Genomic DNA, 21743 nt, shown 5'->3' on the forward strand with positions numbered 1-21743 from the left:
ATGCACTCTGTGTATCTAATTCCTTTAGGCTGCCTTGATGGTCTGAATACAAAAAGATGCACAGATATTAAGGGGTATCTTTGTGCAGTATCCAGCTGACTTTAATGTCAGTGAATGCTGCAACCTTGACAGCCTCTGTGGGGCTGCAGATGGAGCACAACTTGCATAGACCTTAGTAAAAAGGAAATAGTGACCTTAACTTTGGCCTTGGGTCTCCCAGAATTTTTGTGAACTCCTGGCTGAGTTCGGTACTGCGTTTTGTACCCGAATGACCTGACTTTTCTCTGGTGGGAATATGTGGGGTAGAGTATCATGGTAGAGGATGTTATTTAAGTGCACTTTTGGTTTTGGAAAACTTTCATAGAGGATTACGTGGTCTTGTTTGAAAAATGGAGTTTTGTTATCACAATTCACATTCACAAAGGAGTGAAAGGAAAGGGTATGTGTGGGAGCTGCTCCATCACAGCCTTTTCCTCCTTCCGCTCGGCTGCTGCTCAGATGTAATGCCACGGCACAAATATCACAGCCATTAAAGACAATGGAAAGCGTGTTGCCGAGTGCTGTAGGCCAACTCCTCACTAAGCTGATCGCCATGCACACACTGTCATTTGAAATGTCTTTTCCGACTGCTTAGAGCTGGTCCCAATGTACAGAGCGTCTGGTGGGTCCCACTGACTAGGCTGGTGAGACAAAATCTCAGAAACAGAGGGAAAAATACTGAGAATGTTAACCGCAAAACATGTGCCCGTTGTGTGTGTGTGTGTGTGTTTGTGTGTGTGTGTATAAACTGATGAAGTGATTTGAGAAAGGACCTGAACTGGTAAAAGCTGACATATAACACTTTCAGAGCGATGACTCCCTGTCATCATAGTGACTGCCCTCTCCCCGTGTGCAGCCCGCCAAAATTGCAGTGCAAGTCACAGCAATCTTGGCCCCAAAGGAGAAGAGAAGAAAATGCTGTAGGGAATTTTAGCCATGAAAAAGCTGTTTCGAAGCTCCCCGCTCCTAGGCAATATGCAACCTTTCTTATTTACTAAGTTAGCATGAAATACTACACTTCTGCTGTGTTTCAGCTGAAGTTAACGCTTCCCGTGGAATGTAGATTAGCTATTCCAGATGCACAGAACTGTCTGTAATGTCGTTATGGCCCCCGTAAAATAGAACCACCCACACCATTGCCAATTTAGTCTTATGACTGTGATTATATCCAAAACAAGGACCGGTGCAAGCTGAGCTCTGTATTTAATTCTTATATTGTAATATTGTGGTTAAGAGGCAGCCAAATAGGCCTCCATCCAGTGCTAATTGAAGCAAGTGGGAATCTCTGTTTGACTCCAGTGAACACTGAAATTGGTTAGTTGGTCCATTAGGTTTGGAATTATGCTTTTGCTCATAAACAATTATTATCGAGAAAAAATGGCAAAACCTGGCCAGTTTAGTTTTCTGTACTGGTTTCTCTCCATGATTTCATTTCTGGTAGTTTGCAGTGAAGAGCATCTACAAAGTAGATTGCTTTAAAGATTTGAAGGATGTGAAAGGATCGGGGGAGGGTTGCTTTTTTTCAGCTCTTTGGGCTGATGGTGGCAGATTTTTTGCAGTTTCATTTTGTTTTGCTTTGGGGGGAGGGGGGGGATTCCTGCCTGGTTTTATTCTGTCACCCATGCAGTTTTGCAAATGTGAATTCTTGGCCAGGTGCTTTTCAAGAGTTGATATTTACACTTGTCGGTGGCACCTACAAACCAGGACACAAACTAGCCATAACACACTGTATATGTAGAACATCTCACCTGGGGGAACAGGTATTTATGCTTCAAAAGTGTGTGCTCACTAGTGGCACAGGGATGAGACGAAATCAGCTCCTGAAATGCCTGTTCTTACGGCTTGATTTTCAGAAGGAAGCACTCGCCCAAATGAGCTGGAGAGCTTGCTCTGAAAACCAGCCCCAGGCTAGTTAGACTTAAGATGTCCCTTCTACAGTGTTAACTGTATCTTTTCTTCCATACAGTTTTATTGTCTTCAACAGTCTTGTTAATCTTCCTCTCAGGACAATGTCTTGTAACTGTTTTTTTCAGATAATTTTAAACTCCATGCACAAGTACCAGCCAAGGGTCCACATTATTAAGAAGAAGGATCACACGGCGTCTTTGCTAAATCTGAAATCTGAAGAGTTCAGGACATTTATCTTTCCAGAAACAGTTTTTACAGCTGTTACCGCCTATCAGAATCAATTGGTAAGTACGGTTGCTAACTTCCTCTGATTTAGTTAAATTCCACACAGCTAAGAAATTCTTTCTTTTCCCTCACATTGAGATGTGGTTGAGGAAACTTTCTGATATAACTTACCTTTCCATTCTAATGTTTGTAGACCTTGTCCGGCCTAACATATTAAGGAGTAATTCTTATGTATATGGGTAGTTCTCCTAACTTCAAAGGGACATAAGGATTGCTCATATGAGTAAAGATGACATGAAAGAGGCTTTCATTTGTCTTCCCTTCTGTCTACACAAAGCTGTTTGCATATTATCATTTAGCGCTTTTAAAATTATAGTTCATTAAGGAGCTCTTCTGATTTCCAGTGTTCGTTCACGCTTTGAGCTAGTAGCTGGCAGACATTCTGGTTTGCACATGACAGTTTCATGGACTTAAAAACTCAACTAATTAAGCTGTAAGGCTCAAATATAAGGGAAATCGCTGAGAGACATGCTTTTCAGAGGCTGCCCAGATTACATCCAGATGTTTGAATTTCAATTTGCATGCCAGTGAATAATATACACAAAATGGAGGAGATCATAACAATGTATTGCTAATGAGTAATTTTAGGACATATATAAACAATTGGAAAACAGAGGCTTTGCTCAACAGTGTATAAAACTTTAATATTTAAGTCAGTGGAAAGATGTTGTTGGCTTCAGTGCAATTCAGAGTGTGTTTTAATGACTACTGCACTTCTTAAATTGCCTCTTTCTCTCTCAATTTCCCCCAAGTTAAGACAGGCTGTTCCAGATATATTACAAGTGCTCTCCAAACATGTGGGCAGGTAGCATCACAGAGTCAAAATATCTGTTGGTTTATGTTTAAAAAAAAACCACTGCATTTGTTAATCTGAGGCAAAAATGATTCGTTTCTAAGTGCTATGAATAAAATGAAATTACTGCATGTCATGCTGAATAAGCAAAGAATGCAGTAGTAGTAGGGCTATGTCAGTAATTGTGACAGACCCCACATCCAGCTTTAAGGCTTTAATATCAGAATGTTTTGACTGTAAACTTGAGTATGTATTTGAATGTTAAAGAAAATGAATTCAGCGTGTGGCAATCTCAAGAATATAAAGTTTGGACTTGTGGTTAGAAAAGATTTTTCCACTTAACTTTCTGTAGAAACTAGCAAAATAACAACAAACACAAAAACAACTTAAACTGGAATTTCATTCTGTGGAATGGATTTGTGTTTACCAATAATATTTACATCAGAGACATTTCTAAACTAACCTTCCCAAGGCACACACAACGAGTCCTGGAAAATTTCTCAATGGAACATCTCCGGAACCCCTAGAGGCTGATGCTGTCATTTTATTTATGACTAATGAAAATGGAACCTTTTTTCATTTTTGCCATTTCTTTCAGAACTGTTTTAAGGAGGGGTTGATTACATTTCTGCAGGTTATTAGATAAAAGCTAAATACATTACACTTTCAACAAACTATCTCATAATTTAAGATTTAAAGGGCATGCATTTATTTAAACAGTCAAACCACTGCCACAGAGTTGAATTGTAGGTCAAATTTCATTTTAAAATGCTTTCTAGCAGATGTTCTCTGATTGTTTGTGAGACAGTCTCTCAGGAAAAACATGGCCATAAATGATTGCGAGTCTCATCTGGATTTGGTGGATACAAAAAGTTTCTCTTGTGATGTCATACCAAACCTTTAATATCAGGAAAATGGAAGTTTGACTGGTGAAAACGCACTCAAGAGATGAATAGAAATTCTTATTATTCTGCAGTACAGTTGGCTCAGCGTGTTGGTGATCTAAGTCAAGGGAACTACTTGGAGCTTACCTTTTTCCAAGGTAGTTTTCAAATGTTGCCACAGACTGAAGTCAGTTCACTATACATGAGACGCTAACCCCCTGCTCTTTGCAACGTGACCGTGAGTCAAGGACGCCGACCTCTTGGGAGTAGGAGAAGACTCTAACTGGCTTGCTGAACTGTTACAAGATCCTGTGACAAAACTGGTGTTCAGGCTAGTTGTTATCATTTGTATTTGTGTGATGAGACAGCCTAAAACCCCAGCCAACGCAGGGGTTTGTCTCTTGCGTAATTCCTCAGAGCAAGGATCACTGCCTTCCCAGGGAGCTTGCACACTGAATGGAAAGAGTTGAGCAGGGAAGCCAGCAGCACGGCGGTGACGTGAGTTGCCCAGGGTTGCAGAGCGGGTGGGTGGCAGACCCGAGAGCGGCTGCTCGGAGCACCCGTGGGCTCTCCTCTTGACGTCTGTTTTTGCCAAAGACATCAGGACAGCTAGTTTCTATTTCAGGTTTCATGACCCCAGTCCCACGCACTACCCAGCAGGCCAGACTGCCTCTCTGTTTGTCGTGCTCCCTTCCTCTTCTTGCTGTGTCCAGAGCTGTAGCTCAGACCTGCCTTTTGGACACTGCAGACCAGTAATTAAAAACTCATTACTGGCCCCATATACTTCACTTTTTGTGAGCCTGTCCTTCCCCCTCTGTGTTTCTCTCCCAAAAGACCTCTCTCTCAGAACAAGAGAGGATTCAGTTCAGTTGTCCTGCTCCTTTTTTGGAGGAGCCACCCAATTCTGAAATACCTTTACTTCATGAGAGCATTTGATCATTTGCGGATTTGGAAAAGATCCCTTTTCTTTCTGAGTCTCAAGGGCCAGCTATTAAAAATGAGGTTGTGGCTCTATTATACAAGCTTTTTTCACAGAAAGCCAAGCTGAAATAGCTGCTCAGTATGAAATACTGAGAGCTGTTGATTTTCTTTGGCTTCTGCTAGGGTGGCATTCACTGCCTTGCAGGGTAGACCTTGTCTTGTGTACAATCAAATTCTAACTACTCACTTATAGTTCATTTTTAATTCCTAGAAGAAATAGTATAGTTGGAGAATCTGAATATTATTATGATATCTCAGGTTTTATTTACCAAATCTCTTTTCTTTTGGACAGCTGGAAAATTTCAGAAGGACGATGGTGTGTATTTTTTCCTGATCCCCCAAAGCACAGTGGTAGCCACCCTCTATTCCTGAACAGTTACATTGCAAAGTTAAGGGGAGCCCTGATGCCTTGGGGCAGAGGGAGTCCTAACCAGTGGGTTTCTGTGGCAGATGTGAAGGCTGGTGGGATGCACTGAACAGATCTGTAGTTGAATTTGAAGAGGGGAGGAGAGTTTTGGTTATAAAAGATCTAGTCTTTTAGGACTGGAACAGTTTTAACGGGGCCGCCCTTTTAACACCCAGACTGTGTCACTTCAGATCTGGGTTCTTCCCACTTTTTCTCTCCCTCCTTCCCTTCCCCAGCGTCTTATCTCTACAAAAACAGTTATACTGGCCCTGTGTGGTGGCTGGTAGGTCTGGCTGAGAACAGTTGCATAACTAAAAAAAACAGGTGGGACCGAACTGAAATAGCATTCTCAAGTTTGCAGACAACAGGCCCGTGGTTTGGGCTCAGGTTAGCTGCTGTGCAGTTCCACCAAAGAGGCTCAGATCTTAGCAGGATGCTGTGCACTGCTGATGGAAAACACTACCTAATTTGTGCTAAAGTATTTGGAAGCAATAACCTTGTACGTGTGCGGCTTCCCTCTGCTTGGGTAACATGAAGCCACAACCCACTGTGCCCTTTGGTCTTTCCACTGCCATATGAATGATACAGCCTGCTTCTTGAGCTGGCTCAACATAAGGCTCCCAAAAGGAAATCTGACTTGTTCTTTTGCTGATACCAGTTTCATAGCAGTGTCACTTCACTGATTTCAGAGGAGTTGTTCTTTCTTCACCATGGGATGAGAGAAGGACCAGGCTCTGCCTCCGGAGCTCTGCAGCATCCCAAGAGTTGCAGGCACATAAACAACACACTAACACACACACAAAAGCAGCATGGATAAAATTAGTGGTGAAGCCAGGAGGGTGGGCTGGTTAACACTTTGTACACTGCAACAGCTTAACACTGTGTTTATGTTGTATTGTTCTTTTCTGTGTTTCCAGATAACCAAGTTGAAAATTGACAGCAACCCTTTTGCTAAAGGATTCCGGGACTCTTCCAGACTCACTGATATCGAGAGGTAATGGGGACTTTCTGTTTACTTTCCATGCAGATAAGATAAAGAGAAGAGAGAGTTTGTAGGAAAAGCATCCTTTCAACTCCTGAGAAGCTGTGCATTTTAATGTTATCTTGTTGTGTATAGTAAGCCTCCTCCACCTCCTTTAAAAATACTTATAAACTTTATGAAGAAAGAGCTGTTTTGAGTTGTGACATCTGTTTCAGTTGAGGCCCGTATATTCATCTTCCTGATGGGGCTTCTTGAAGGAAGAGAGGGTCAGTTTTATAACTTCAGAATGAAAAGCTTTTTTCTTATCATGCCATTTAATTCTGTTGAGGGCTGTGAATTGGATCTCTGAGAAACAAGGGCTGTGGTCCTGTGAAAAACGTCTTTATAGCTGCCCACTGCTCTACACAGTGGAAAAGAGAGAGGGCAGCTTCCCAAAATGCCCTTCAGCCATCCCAGGCACTGAAGTCAGCAACTATTGTCACCAGGACAAATCCCATAACTCCCACTCTGCCGACAAACATGCCATCTTTGTTTCACCGATACTGTACAGCATTAGGGGAAAGCTTTATCTGGAAACTGTGGGGTTTTGTGTTACAGTTCATTACAAGCAACTGCTGCCATAGGGACTGAAGCATTAACCCGCGGTTGGGTAGGGAATAAACTTCAGTCTCTTGGTATCCCTCCAGTGCATCACAATTTTATGATACTGTGTCAAATGCTTTGGCAAATGAAGCAAATTAAGCTGTCTGAATCCTTTAGGCTGGAAGCGAATTTGATGGAGATGGATATAGCACATCCAAATTTTCCTGTAAGAACATGATCGTGAAAGAAAATTTTGGAGAGGTTGAAACCCTCCAGGCTCTTATGTGTGGATATCCAGATGTCTCTATGATTCATCTTTCATGGGTGCATATAAGGGACAAGCTGCTAATATTCAAACAGCTAGAGAAAGTCTTTACAGCATTTCAAAAATACGTCAGTCCCAAGCAGTTTTATGGCTGGGAAATGGCAGTGTGTTTTATACCTTACTAGTTACTGGATTATTAGTGATCTGTTGAATAATTGGGTGCAAGAACAGTTATTTATCAGAAAGAAAGCTTGTGGACTACAGTGTGTGCTTACATTGTTGTTAAAAGTTGCTTCCTAAGTGAAAGTCTTAGTTGAAAATGAAGAAGAACAAAGTAGATTTAACTGAAATAACATAGCCTGGCATATTGGCAGAGTACTAAGGTAAACAAGGTCCAGAGATCAGGTTTTTGTGCAGAAAATAGTCCAAAAAGAACCCGTAGGAAGAGAAGAGGCCTTAATTTTCACATTTGAGTTTCCTTTTTTTACAGACAGGCAACATCTAATGACACATCTTTACAAGGGCTGAGAGTGTCTGAAGAGATAAGCTGAGAGAAAAACTTAGTTACCTCTGTGCAGACGAACTGACTGTCGTGGTGCTGGATATGAAGGGAATTTTTCCAGAGGACATCTTATTATAACAGCACATGGCATGAAGTCAGAAATGCTGAGCTGAAACCACAGTGCCCTTTTGTTTATTGATAAGTGTAAGAACAGAGCCTGAGACAGTCAGCCTAGCCCAGGCATGAATGTTGCCACAAAAGATAAGGTATCCAAGCGTGAAACCTACAATAAATACAAGAAAGGGAATGTGTAAAGTATGGAAACCACACTAAAACCTGGTTTTGAGAGTCCAGGTTTGGGTCAGATCTATTTTGACTTAAATGGGAAAGTTTAGCTCTTATTAGGGGACAACTGTATTTAAAAAAAACAAAAACTGTTGCACAACACATCAAGTAAAAAGATAGTAAAAGTGTGACACACAAGAGGGCTAGTAAGAGACTGTGAATTTCATTTTTCCTCTCCTGAGTTATCTGGTACGGTCCAGACATACTAAGGGTTTTATTCAGTTCCAGCATTAAAATATTCAGACACAAGAGAATGTCGTGTCAGTCAGTACTGCRCTCTCAGAGCCCCATTGCTATGTTTCCTCAGCAGCATTGGTTTTACAGATTTCATCATAGCACCAGAAAAAATGTTTAAATAAATCTCGTATAAACCAAAAGAAATAACAAAGTGAGATACAACAGCAGGAAGAGTTTCCTGTTCTATGTCCGCTGAGGCATGCATTACAAGATGAAGGTAATCCATTGAATAGTACAGCATGACTCCAGCATGGTCTACTTGGAAACTTAGTAGGTTCAATAAGACGGCTTGCTGATAAAAATATTTCTTTGCCTGGGAATAGTATGCAGTGCAAATGCACTTTTGCAGAGTTCTTGAAGACGAATATTTAACTAGAAGTTGTGTAAATAGCTTCCATGTAATGTTTCCTAAGCAGGCTGAGACACAGTGTGTGCGTGCATAATCTGCAATGTTGTGCGGTGATCTTAATGGTCTTTTGTAAAGTATCCTGTGATGTTAGGGCCAAGAGAGCACTCATTTATTGCAAGTTCCAGCTTTTCGGAGTGACCTAAGTAGTGTGAAAGTGTACAGAGCTTTGTATTTCATTTCCAGGTATTTAAGCCTGCTTTTTCCTAAACAGCCTTTGGGGAGGGAAACAAATCAGATCAATTGATCTTTAGAGACCTAAAGCAATTAAATTAGTCTGGAGTCAGTTACTGCACTAAACCATCCAGTAATTGGATTGCTCCTTGTAACTGATTGAAAACAGCCTCTATCTGTAACAATATAGGGAGTTTTTCTTTATAGTAGATCTGAGAGAAAAACACATCTTTTTATGACATGATGACAGAAATTGCACTTTTTTAACCTAATTGAATATGATTTTATAAATATGTGACTTTAACGATTTCAGGCTTCCCAGTCTAGATTTACGATCCCTATGTAGGAAATTCAAACTGCAAATGCCTTTAGGATTAAATCTGTTTGCATTATATGTATTGGAGTCAAAATAATACATGTAAAGGTAGTGAAGTCTGCAAAATGATAAAGGAGTTAGGCAACTGCAAGCTATTGAAGTTCTTACATTTTCTTTTGTTCCTGTCTAAATACTGTAGAACAGTTTCCTCATACTCATAGCTAATTATGCAAATCTTTTAACTGTTGAAAAAATCTTATGTGTTTTTGGTATATAGCAAATTTTCAGTAGAATGTGAAGCTCCTTCCACAATCAGCTCTTTCCATACATTACTTGTGGTAATCTATTTACATTAACAGGACAGACTTTATCTAGGGCTACTGTGTTTAGATAAGTTGATGATTCACCTTTTGATCTTTTTATATGGTATTTACATTTCTTCTACTATAAAAAGGCTCCTACCGTGGTTGTGATTGAAAAACTGAATATTTAGCAGAAATTATCAGACTGTGGAACTTGACATACTGCGGTGTTGACTACCAGATGCCAAACACTGTAGTATGGATGCTGGTCTTGAGAGTGATCTTTTTTAATGGTAACCTTTGTAAAGAAGACAGGTTTTCTAATATTAGCTGGACTCTGGAGAGAAGTTTTAAGGTAATGTCTTTATGTTTCTGTTTAAGGAAAAACTGACAAACCCATAGAAAATGCCAAATCAGAACACAATAGATTCACTTTTCATCTAGTGCTTGAATTTATCTTTTGGATTGCGGTGAAGAGTTAGACTTTAAAAAATAAATAGATATATAAATAAAACCGTAACAGTTAAAATCATGCAGACAATCCAAACAAAAACATGATTATTTCAAGAGTGTGAGTCAACAGAACTACTGAATCATAAAATAATGATCAAACAAGAATTGACAGATCGTAATCATTTTTTGAACATAGTTTTTCAGTTTGATCCAGTGTGCGATAGGTGAGTTCAAGGGATGGACCTGTAACTGCTACAGAGAACTAAGGGAGTACACTCATCTGCACAAATCCCATAAATGCTTCTGGGAGCTAGATGCATGCTTCAAGAGGCAATGTCTTAGGTAATGGAAAAATATGGTCTGCACACCAAAATAATTTTTAAGCAGAGAGAGGAAGGATTGGGGATGGGGGAAGTACATAAGAGAGAGCTGTAGCACAGCATCCCAGCTGGATTTGCATGGTAATCAGATTCTGAATTTTCCCCTGAGGAACTTCATGTCTGAAACATGGAAATATATTGTAGTGAGTTATAAGGCTGTAAATGAAATGAATGCTAATGCCTGGATATGGGTACTGCCCTGTTGAATTAGCAGTCAAAGCCATGTGCTTAATTATGTGCTGTCAGCAGCAGTCCTCACTCCCATTCCTTTCCTGCTTGCCACACAGCAGCTGCTTTTCCTCCCCACTGCTTCCTACTGGTCCAGAAGAACTTTTCTGAGTCTTGAAACCCTCCTACCAACAGCCAGAAATACATACTCTCTAGGACCTACTCCCATATCCATGGTCAAGTAGGGCTTTGCCATAGTTTTCCTCCAAGTCAAACTCTCCAGCTGACCTTTTATCCCTCGCTAGTTCTCAGTCTGTAGATGTCAATGACCAGCCATGGGAGATCATCTCTAAGTTGGGAGAAGTCCTGAATTTAGGGAGAGCCACCAGGAACTCACGTGCCTAAACATCTGTAGCTGCTGCCATTTCAGATGCCCTGTGGTTACTACAGCCTCCAGCTGCTGCTACTCCAAAAGGGTAGACAAATTATCTGTAGTTTCTGTATCACACCTTCCAGACCCTTGCAGGAGGCTGGGATGTCTTAGGACATCTAGAACACCCTTGCTGCCTACATTTAGACACCTGAATCATCCCCTTCAAGTCTGGTTCTTCCAACTCTGTTTCCTATTAGCTGGACAACCTTTCCTTTTCCCCAGCAGAAATCCCTTCATTCCAGCTAAAATCTCTTCAGTTCCCAAACTTTTAAGTACTCATACCCTAGGTCATTCTTCGCAGAGGCCTGATTTTCTGTTATCTTGTCCCTTGCGCAAAATGGTATAAAGTGTTTTATTTTGCTAGTGTTTTCCACTTGCTTCATGCAGGTGTAGTGCGTGCAAAAGGAGACAGGACAATGTCATGTCAGACCTACTGTTTCCAGCAGAGGGGAAATTTCCCAGGGACTTTCCCCAGTCCCGGTTTCACAGCACTGTTTGTGTCCTTTGCCTGACAATCAGAAAGAACTGGTTGTGTTCACTGGGTGAAATGGAGCCCGATGGGGTTATGTTAGTGTTAAATGTGTCAGTATATTTGGGGAGAAAAAGATGAAGAGCTTTAATATGCATTTGTAAGTGTGTGCTTTTGGGCCAGTGAGAAAAGAGAAATATAACCTCTTCACTTTTCTCATTCCCTGTATAAAGCTAGCTGTTTTTCTCTCTCTCTTTTTTTTTTTTTGTAGATAGAGAAGTGGGGGAGATATATTTAATAACCTCATACTTCACTTGTTCTTTCTCCTGCAGTCTTCTAAATATAGATTTGTTATAATTTAATTTTGATTCCCCTTCTTTCTTAAAATTTGATGGGCCCTGGTTCTTAGCCGGTAGCAACTGGTTCAGTTCTAACCCAATCAGTGGACCAGTGCTAGTTTTTTGATTGAGGATTTGGTCCATACAGTGTCAGAGCTGAACTGTTCCTAATGTCAGTCTGTGATATTAATATACCCATATAAGAACAACTATATGTAGCATATTAATCTGTGTCTGTATTTATGCTTGTGCACATGTAAAGTAACAGCTAGAAGCCACAGGAGCATGGAGGCTGAGTGACGTCTGAACAGCAGTTCTGACAGATTTGTTGTTTGCTCCTAGCTGCTGTTATGGAAATATATTTGTTCCTCCTGCTTGTTTTTTGGACTCCTTTTTAGCGCTTGCATCTTGGACAAATTAGTCATCTTTCCCTTAGAAAAAAAGTTCTACTACAGTGCGACTTCCGACAAGTTTATTTTTGTGCCTTCTCAGCCCATTTATTCCATCTGTCTTCACCTCACCTCACTTCTGATGTCTTCTGTTATCTGGGCTTTCTTCCAAACATACTAACTGGCAGCTATAAAAAAAAGGAAACCTTTGAAATGCAGAACTAAAGGAGTCATTCAGGCTGCAAACTGATAATTCATACACTTTATGTCCTGTTCTGTATTTTCTCTTTGTGTAGAACTGAATGGCCAAGCAAAACATGGTTGCCAGTTTTATTATTTTCCTTCTATTAATCTTTTTTTTAACATTGTCTTTCTTAAAAAGAAAATGACAAAAAAATATGATACTGGGAATAGGGAGAAGATTCTGAGGATATTCTTCCATTTTTGCTTATCTATCACTTGGATAGTAAGGGCAAATAGAGAAAATACTAATGGGTTGCTCATCACTGCTCTAAAATTTTTCCCCCTTTTAGACATTCCTAAATGAGATGGTAGCTTATCCAGAGGATATAAATTTAGATTGCCTGGCTCTGGAACCTGCTCTCTCTCACTTCAGATTGTCTTTCGCCCATTGTCTTCAACAGATGTTGATCCGGGTTTGCAGTGGAGTGAATGGCTAGTATTACATCAACTCCATCGTCTTTGGATCCTTGGGATGGATCTAAGACGGGTAGTACCATCAGGCTACTTCTGGATTAGCTTTTCTAACACCTTTTGCCAAAACTAAATATATTTGCCTCAAGTCTCCTCAGCACAAAGGGAGAAGGTAGACATCCTGTCTCCATCCCCTGGGTGCTCTCTCTACCAAATTCAGGAAAATCCATAGCTTCAGGTGCATGCAAGCATGTAGTGGCCTCTGTACTGATGGTCCATTGTGCTCAGGTGAGCCCTCTTCAATGTCTCCTCAGGGGTCACAGAGTCTGTTATGGTCACATGCTTCAAGATCAGGGTCATGGTGGTCAGCGGGCTGTGGCAAATGCATGCCTGAAAAAGAATAACAGCAGAAAAAATGATTTGAGGGGGCATCAAAGAAATGCCTGCTTCCACCTACAAAGCAGCACTATTCTTTCATCTTGATTGAAGATCCTGCTCAGGGTAAGCATGGACTTTACCATCTCCTGCGAGAATTTCTGTGACTTGGGGTTGACAGCAAGAAGTGAGTGTCCTCACACAGGGCCTTGCTCCTTGGCTGCTTCCTAAATCAGCTCCATGTTTTCTGTTGTTTCCCAGTTCATATCCAGTACCATGGCAAGATCTTGGATTTAGTTTGTAAAGTATTAGTGAATTATTTATCAGCCATGTCAGAGTCTTCCTGTCTATATTTGATCCCCTGAAACTGCTCTGTATGTACAGGACAGTGTTACTAAACAAGGCCAAAGACACAGCTTGTAGCTGCAAGAGAGAAAGCATCCTTCGCTGAGAGTTTAACTGTGGAATTGGTTGTCAGCAGGGACAAGATTTAACTGTTCAGTCCAGAGGTTAATACCTGCAGAGTGACAAGGGGCTGTCTAGGTACCCTAAAGCTTCCTGAATAATAAATTCTACCAATCCTTCACTTCCTTGGATTCTCAGTCCCAAACTTACTGGTTGTTTTCTTGCACAAAGGAGAGAAGCACTTTGTTCATAGTAAGCAGAGGTTTATTAAAAGGGCTGGGCTCAAGGTGTGCTTCTGTCGTAATGCAGGTCGTTGGGATCAACCTGCGCTCCTTTCCCATGTTACCTCCCCTCACATTTATCCTGTCTCAGCATCTTCTCTTAGGGTGTGATAGCCAATAACAGCTTAGGTTTTCCCTCTCCATTTGGCAAATGATTCCTTCTTCTCTGTCTCAGACAGCTTTAGCCCCTAACTTGCTATTTTCCAGCCTGTCATCTGCTACTATTATCCAGTTGTACACATCACACAGCTTAATCATAGTAATATATTATGCCTGTGCATGTGTGTTTTTTCCCCTCTGGGTATTTACAAGATAACTGTGAGTTAAAAAGCAGTCTGGAAGGCTGAAAATGGTTGGGAAACCACACAAAAAAATTTGACAGAAAGAAGACATCTTTCTTCGAGCTAGCTGACAGCTTTTGATCTCTCAAAACAAAGTTTGTTGCTAACTTGTTGCTAATAGAAGACACTGTAGAGTTCTAAGATGCATTAAAAAGTAAAAATCATTAGGTCCAAGTATTAGATAACAAGTGTCTGATCACAAACTGAGTAACAGAAGTTGCACATTGAGTAACTTGAAATCACTTTGCCCTTCAGCCAGTTTAGTATGAATCAGGTCTGAAGAAACTAAAGGAAAGCTTTAAAAAAAATTCCATCAAATCCTATTTTTGTTCCTGCTATTCATTTTTTTTTTTAATTGAGAAGAATCATAATATGGCAAATACTGATTTATAGTTCAGTAATTTATAAAATTATCTACAGAAATGCTTTGAACCATGTTGAGATATGAGTGGTCTTGCTATAAATTATATAGATTTGCTGAAGATGTTTTGTATAGAGAACTATAAAGCCACAAGTTCTAAATAAATTCATTATTATTATTATTATTATTATTATTGTTATTATATGTTGGGGCATTGATAGCACTATATTCTGGGTATCCTAAGTAGATCACACTTTTAGAAACAGAATTTTCAGGAAGATTTTGACCTTTAAGTCCTTTGGCTCAGTTTGAGAAAAGAGTTTAAGCAGGAACCTACATTCCAGGTTGCTGGCTTTGTTCCCACATTTTAAACTACTACTTCAGGTTAACTAGATTTCAACAGCACTTAAATCTTCTTGTTAGAGTTCTACTTTGTCCTACAGGTCTGCTTTGAGCAAGTCCTGAGGCACTTCCATCTTCAAAGAGTGCAGGAGGTTAAACTCCTCTTTCCCACCTAAGCCTACATGTTTCCACAGACTAGATTAGTTGCAAACCTGTCTTCTCCGAGATCTCTGGGTAGTGTTCTCTGAGCATGAAATACCTGCACACAGTGCAGAGGCCACCACCTCTTTCCTTTGAGACACAGATAGAAGTGAAGGTTATCCTTTATTTCAGTAGTTAGGTCACTTGTCCAGGGTCTGGGAGACCTGAGTTCAGACCTGATCCCTGTTTTTCTAGGTGGAAGGAACAGTGCCTAGTGGGAGCACTCAGACATCTGCTTAATGTGTGGAGAAAATACACCACTTCTGGCTTTTATTTGTTTCCTTTTGGCACGTTAAGGTGGTTTTCTGCTCAGCCTTTCGTGTTTTGCAGGTCTGTTTGGAGGTATATATGCAGCATATATATATGTATGTATGTATGTATGTATGTATGTATGTAGAAAGGAAATTATCCACCTGAGGGTCATGGATATTGCTGTGGAGATCAGGTGCCTAAATCCTGGTGTGAATCTGAGTGCTTTGCACACATGATGTGAATCACAGCCTCAACCTCTAAAATGAAAAATTTGTAGGCGTGTTGTGATAATAGCTTAAACCACCAACACGGTCAGGCTAGATAAGCACATACAGTTCTGAGTTTTAAATCCCAGCTGCACAAAACTACCTGCTCTTGTGAAATGAGTTGCTTTCCCTGATCTGAGTTTCCTCTTTCAGACTGTTCCCTATGCCATAAAAACCCTTGCTTCTTGCACCAATGCGTGAAATTAATCTTCTAAAATCTTTAGCATACTACCTGCAAAATTACAATATTAAAAATAAATAAGCCTACCACATAGTTTCCTATTTTCAAACTTTTCAGATTTAGGGTTCACTAAGAAGTCATCTCTCTTTTTCCTTTAAAAGAAGACAACCATATAGAGTAATAGAGTTCTCTGTCTAACATACAAACCCATCTGGAAAGAATTTAGTCTGCAATAATTGTGGGCATTTGATTTAGTTTTAAACCTCTGTAGGTAATTCAAATGTAAATTTATTGGGGTGAGTTTATCCCCAAACCTCCATTGGATCCAGTGAGGTTAGAGATGAATTTGGCCCACTGCACTGGAACTAGAGCTGCATTGTTTCTGTTGCATCAGGATATTATTACATGCCGTAATGTCTATCATTATAAGCAGACCTTTAGTAGAAATAAAGTCAATAGAGACAATATAGACAATCACCTGAATCACATTTATTTTTCAGGCCTTTAAAGATTAGTAATTCTTTGGCTATGAATGTGTTTATAGACTGGTATCTGAATCTGTCAGGCAACAGTAGTCTAATTCATTTTTCTGTTATTCTGTACTCATGAGACAGTCTTTTTAGTTAAGTAAAATTCTTTGCATTTCACATTGTGCTTCAAAAAAAAAGTTTCAAGAAGCATTCAATACATAATGTAAACAATGCCATCTGTCTTTTTCTTTGTAAAATATTCTTCAAGATAGCCCTAATATGCCTACTGTTTTCAATCACTTAAAAGGCAGTAATTCAATTATATCATCCTCTGTATAGGAACTGCCATTGCTTTCAGTCCACTTCCAATCCTGACACAAGTAAATCACTTTGATAAGATCCCCTTTTTATTTATTTTTTTTGAGGAGACTGGCATAAGTAATGATGCCAGTGATAGACCAAGGACAAAATGACTGTAATGGGCATTTTGTAGGAAAGGAAAACATGTGCCATTGTGATTTATTGTGTTACTTGGAAAATATTTTTCCTTGGAATTTCTGCAACAGCCACACTCTCATAGTGAAAGGCGTTTAGCAAATACAACGGGCCAAATGGTGAGTTCAAACAAACCCTTCACTGAGCAGCAGATTTAGACAGCTATCTCTACCTAGATTTGTTAAATGGGAACAAAAGGTCAAAGCCATTTTGGAAATGTGCCTAGGTCAGATTCATCTTTGGTATAATGCCACCTACTTACATGGAAACATGCTGGGAATGTATATGGTTGGATCTTCCTTACAAACTGCTATGGCTTATCATGCAGATATGGCTTTCTTCTATATAAAAATTGTTTGGGTGACTTCAGTGCTTTATGCACCTGGAGAGGTATGGGTCTGGCAGACACTTTTAACCTCCCAGAATAGATACTGCACGAGATCTGTAGTATCTGTAGACTTCCTGTTATGAATTGGCCTAAGCCCTGATGTGGAGAGAGTATGTTTAGAGGTGAACTGTCTCCGGACATGTTTATCTCTTGCCCCTCATTTCAGAAGAATGGGAGAGTGCCAGATGGGGTGGTCATATGTGACACAAAAGCTTGCTCAAAGGGAGTTCTTCCTTTGAACCCAGACTGGCCACCGAGCACAAATACTTACAAGGTACAGGTTTTATGCTTGCATCTTCAAATCTGTGAGGAGTGCTGGTCTTATTTTTGCCACCTGAAACCAGATTCGGGAAATGCAGTGGGGGGTTCACTCTAATTTGTCTGCTGAAGAGGTTGTATCATGCAGGTAGGAAGTGATCAGCAGTGATAAAACATCACAGGCCAAGTTTGGGGTTTCCAGCAACATGCTGTGAGGTAACCCATTTGTTAAATAATTTTGAAGAAAGAATCTATGTGAGAAAACTACAATCAGGACAGGAAAAAAGCAGCATATTCATTAGTTTTAACTTAACATATTATTTTCCTATTCCAGGGTCCAAATTTCGAGTGCCTCCTTTAGGCCAATCATAGAGTGATCATCTGGCTTATTCTCTGAAACAGACAGGAGGCTGTTTAGGAAGTTATTGATATGATATGTTGTTTTCTTCCACAGAGAAAGTGTGGAGAGTCTTATCCAAAAGCATTCCTATGCCCGATCCCCCATTCGAACCTATGGAGGAGAAGATGATCTGGGAGATGAGAGTCAGGCAACACAAAGCAGAGGTAGGAAGATCTTCTCATTAGCTAAACCACTGTGACCAAGTTATACCTGAGAAAAGGAGGACCACAGCCAGTACTGTGGTATCCTGAAACATTTCTCTGGTGTGTGCCTCTGGCATAAGGTGTTGTAACAGTGAAGGATACTCGTTCCTATATGGCCCTTCTGCACATCGTATATGCCCATGGCACTGGAGCAGGTGGCTGGTTCAGGAGGCAGCTCTGGAGTTGCTTATACAGCATTTGCCAGGAGACAAGAACGCTCTCTGCTTCCTCTTCAAGCTGGCTGAAAAACAGGCAACTTCATTAATGTGGTGCTGAATACAAGCTAATGCTCCTCATCCCTTGGCAGGGCTTACTAGCTGGAGCTCAGCACCACCTGTGAAGTACCATGTGGATGTGCCTTTTGTTGCCCCTCCAGCCTTCTGCCAATAGAGGACTCAGTTCTAACCACCTTCAACCAGCCTGTCGTTACCCTGATTTACCTCTACAGAAAGAAAAATCCATAGCAGCCTTTGAAAATTGACCTTTATTTTTTTATCTCATGGTCTCCAGAAGATGTCTTTCTTACTTGGGCATTTCACCACAAATCACTTAGGTTTGTCTCCTTTAGCAGTCACAAAACTAATGACAATGTGGACCTTGTTCTCTATGGGGATGCTTGCAGGACAGACTGCATCTGCCATAATTTGCCACTGGAAACAGACCTCGAACCCATCCTGAGGGATCACTGATTAGCATAAACTTGTGTTGCGTTATACTCTGCATGTTGACTTCATGACCTGTCTGATATGCAACAGCCACTTGAGGTAAAACAGTTCTATCTGCCTTCCGACTGGCAGTGCCCTTGTCTTGTCCTCTAGCTTCATACAGTGTTGCTAAGATAAGAGCATTATTTCTGGTCATAAGCTCTTTGGACTTGTGAAGGGAAAATACACTTATTTTTAACCATGAGTTGCTCTTCAACAAAATATGATTAGTTGGGCTTGTTCATACATGTCTATTCTAAGACTAGTTCCTTAACTTGTAGAGTTTCTGGAGCAACTCCTTAGCTGGTACAATGCCACCCTTTCAAGCACTTCTGGGGGATTACCTCACTTTATGTCAGCTTAGATCCTTGGCCAGTTATTGTTGAAGATGATGTTAAATTTTCCCTTGCCGGAGATGCTCAGAGCAAGGCACCTTACCTCTGTAGAAAAAGAAAGTTTATCACTGCTAATTATTTCTAAATACTTCAACACCCATCCAGGGCATTCTCATCTCAGCCATTTTCAGCCATCTAAAGATGGAAGTGGCTAGCATTCAGTAGAGTATCCATCACAGGAAGTCTGTTTCCAAGGGGATTAACCATTAGGAAATGTATACATCAAATTAAAACTTTTTAATCCATAATGTCTCGGTTCCTGTGCTCTAGCACATCCACACACTGTAGTAGCCACTTGGAATTGAACTAAATGTAAAACTTCTAGTCAAATCCAGATTTGCATCCAGCCTTCCCTATAGTGCAATAATAGTCAGGTATTCCTGGATTTGTAAAGTATTTTGCTGCCAGTATGGTGATATCCTTATAGTTTGACTCTGGATCCTAATTTCCCAGCAGTCAGGATTTGGTTCAGTGGTAGGGTCAGTAAATAGTTCAAGTCCATTTCTACTGCCAAATTGACACAATTTCTATTTCCTGTTACTGGGCCATTTTACTTATTTCATTAAGCAGAGGAGGAACTAATAAAGAGTACCTTCACCTCTTTCTGATTTGAGAATCTCTCCCTGAAGAGATTTATGATTTTTTTGTCATAGTTTGCATTTTTTGTTTCTATTGTTATTTGCTTATTGTTTTGTTTTGAGTAGCTGGTTATGATTAGTTAACACATCATTCTGATAAGTCTTCACATATAGATGTTTGTGTATACTTTCTTTTCACAGGCTGGATGAACCTATCTTCTAGAATCAGATCTATGGAATTAATACCTCTAATAATAATTACAAGTTTTGTTGTCTGTGACTATTTTTAAATATTGGCTTAAAATTATGCTTTAACAGATATTCCTGCCAGTAAATGTATTTCTTAAAGTAAGAAACATTTTTCACAATGGAAGGTGTTGGACAAGAAAGAAAATAGAGATGGGACATGAGTTGAATTGTTGTTTAATCATACTAAAAAATAAGAGATAGTTAATAGAATTCTGTAGTATTCACCATGCCTAGAAATCAGACATCTGTTGATAACCAGATGCACAGAAGAACCGCAGAGAGGAAGGGCAACATCTTCATCAGATTATTTGAAAATGACCATGTATAATTATTAAAACAAATTATTCATTAGTTTCCCCCAAAGTTTACTGTCAAAATAAAGTAAATTATTACTTACAATTTAAAGACACCATTTTTGCTTTTTTTCTAATTCTGAAATCTTCAGAGAAAACATATTTTAAAGAGTGGAAGATTTGTGAAAAAAGAAATTTTTGTAACTTTTCAAATTAAAAAAGCTGCCAAAGAAACCACTGATTAGATTGAAGTACATATTTAGCTTGGGAGCGTGTTTCTCATATTTTAGTGTATTTCACTTAAAAAACAACTTTTCTTACTATGATTCATTATTACTGTTTTTTATTAGAGCACTGTACGCAGTTGAAAAAAATAGCAAACTTTTTGACATTTTAGAGGTTTTTTATTCTAAATTTTGGAAAAGCCAATTTTAATGAGAAGATGGCGTGTTGACAAGATTTTACTGGGGAAAAAAAGCCCTTGTATTGCAAATGACATTTTCTACCTTTTTGCCAGACTGAAATTTTAGAAAAACTTAATCAATTCTACTGAAGATTTGATGTAAAAAGCTACAAGCCTGTCATCAAAACGGGGAGGTAGTGCAATGAGATTCCATGTCAGAGTAGATGCTTGAGTGTTTCATGCCAGCACTGAGATGGACTTTATACATCTACTCACAAACTGACAACTCTGCAGAACAAAATTATATGGTGATTTTACTAGGAGCTATGTAAAATCAATGTGCAAAGCTGATTTTACTGATCAAGCCACTGCAACCAGCTTCTTAAAAAAAGAAATTTGTCTAAGGTATAGGGATAAAAGAGAGCAACTGGCAAATAAATGTAAAAAAAGACATAAGGAGAGAGATGTATTTGGGAAGTATTTGCACTGATAACTTGTCATAAAAATCAGCCTTGCTGTGAAAGACTTTTTCTTCCTTTTTGCTATTTTAAAAGCTTTGTGTGTTGCAGTGCATATGTCAGGCATTCTTTCTCTTTGTTTGCAGGATCAGCTTTTACAACATCTGATAACCTATCCCTCAGTTCCTGGGTATCCTCCTCAACCAGTTTTCCTGGATTTCAGCATCCACAGTCTTTGAGTGCCCTGGGTACCAGCACTGCATCCATAGCTACACCCATTCCTCATCCAATCCAAGGATCTCTGCCTCCATACAGCCGCTTGGGAATGCCTCTTACACCTTCAGCTATTGCCAGCTCCATGCAAGGTAGTGGCCCCACTTTCCCTTCCTTCCACATGCCTAGGTACCACCATTATTTTCAGCAGGGTCCTTATGCAGCTATCCAGGGACTGCGTCACTCCTCCGCAGTGATGACGCCATTTGTATGACTGATGTAAGACAAGAGAAACACGAGATTTTAAATGTGCAAGTTTGGTATGAAAAATACAAGGGACCTTCCTGAAAGGCCTATGGCAAGAAAGTGCCAAACTCATAACAAACCAGCTAATAAAATGTGTTATGGATATAGATTCCTCCGTTGAGGGATCTCAAGAAGAGGGCATGCAGCGTGGAGCTGCTCACAGATGTGTAACACAGCTGAAATGGATCCCAGAGTTCCCAGGATTTTTAATGGCATGCAGGTTGTTCCAAGGTG

The 21743-nt window shown here is 39.9% G+C and overlaps 1 protein-coding gene across 1 annotated transcript in view; it reads left to right on the forward strand.

Annotated features, from left to right (window-relative positions):
* The window catches only part of TBX20 (T-box 20), a 173322-nt gene extending 151845 nt beyond the window's left edge, over positions 1 to 21477 (forward strand). The window contains exons 5-8 of the mRNA XM_026083543.1: positions 2073 to 2231; positions 6214 to 6290; positions 17762 to 17871; positions 21137 to 21477. Of these exons, the coding sequence (XP_025939328.1) occupies positions 2073 to 2231; positions 6214 to 6290; positions 17762 to 17871; positions 21137 to 21477 (687 nt within the window). The remainder of the gene's footprint in view (positions 1 to 2072; positions 2232 to 6213; positions 6291 to 17761; positions 17872 to 21136) is intronic.
* Positions 21478 to 21743: the final 266 nt, after the last annotated feature.

This window comes from Apteryx rowi, unplaced genomic scaffold, assembly GCF_003343035.1.
Source record: "Apteryx rowi isolate R43461 unplaced genomic scaffold, aptRow1 scaffold_608, whole genome shotgun sequence".
Lineage (NCBI taxonomy): Eukaryota > Metazoa > Chordata > Aves > Apterygiformes > Apterygidae > Apteryx > Apteryx rowi.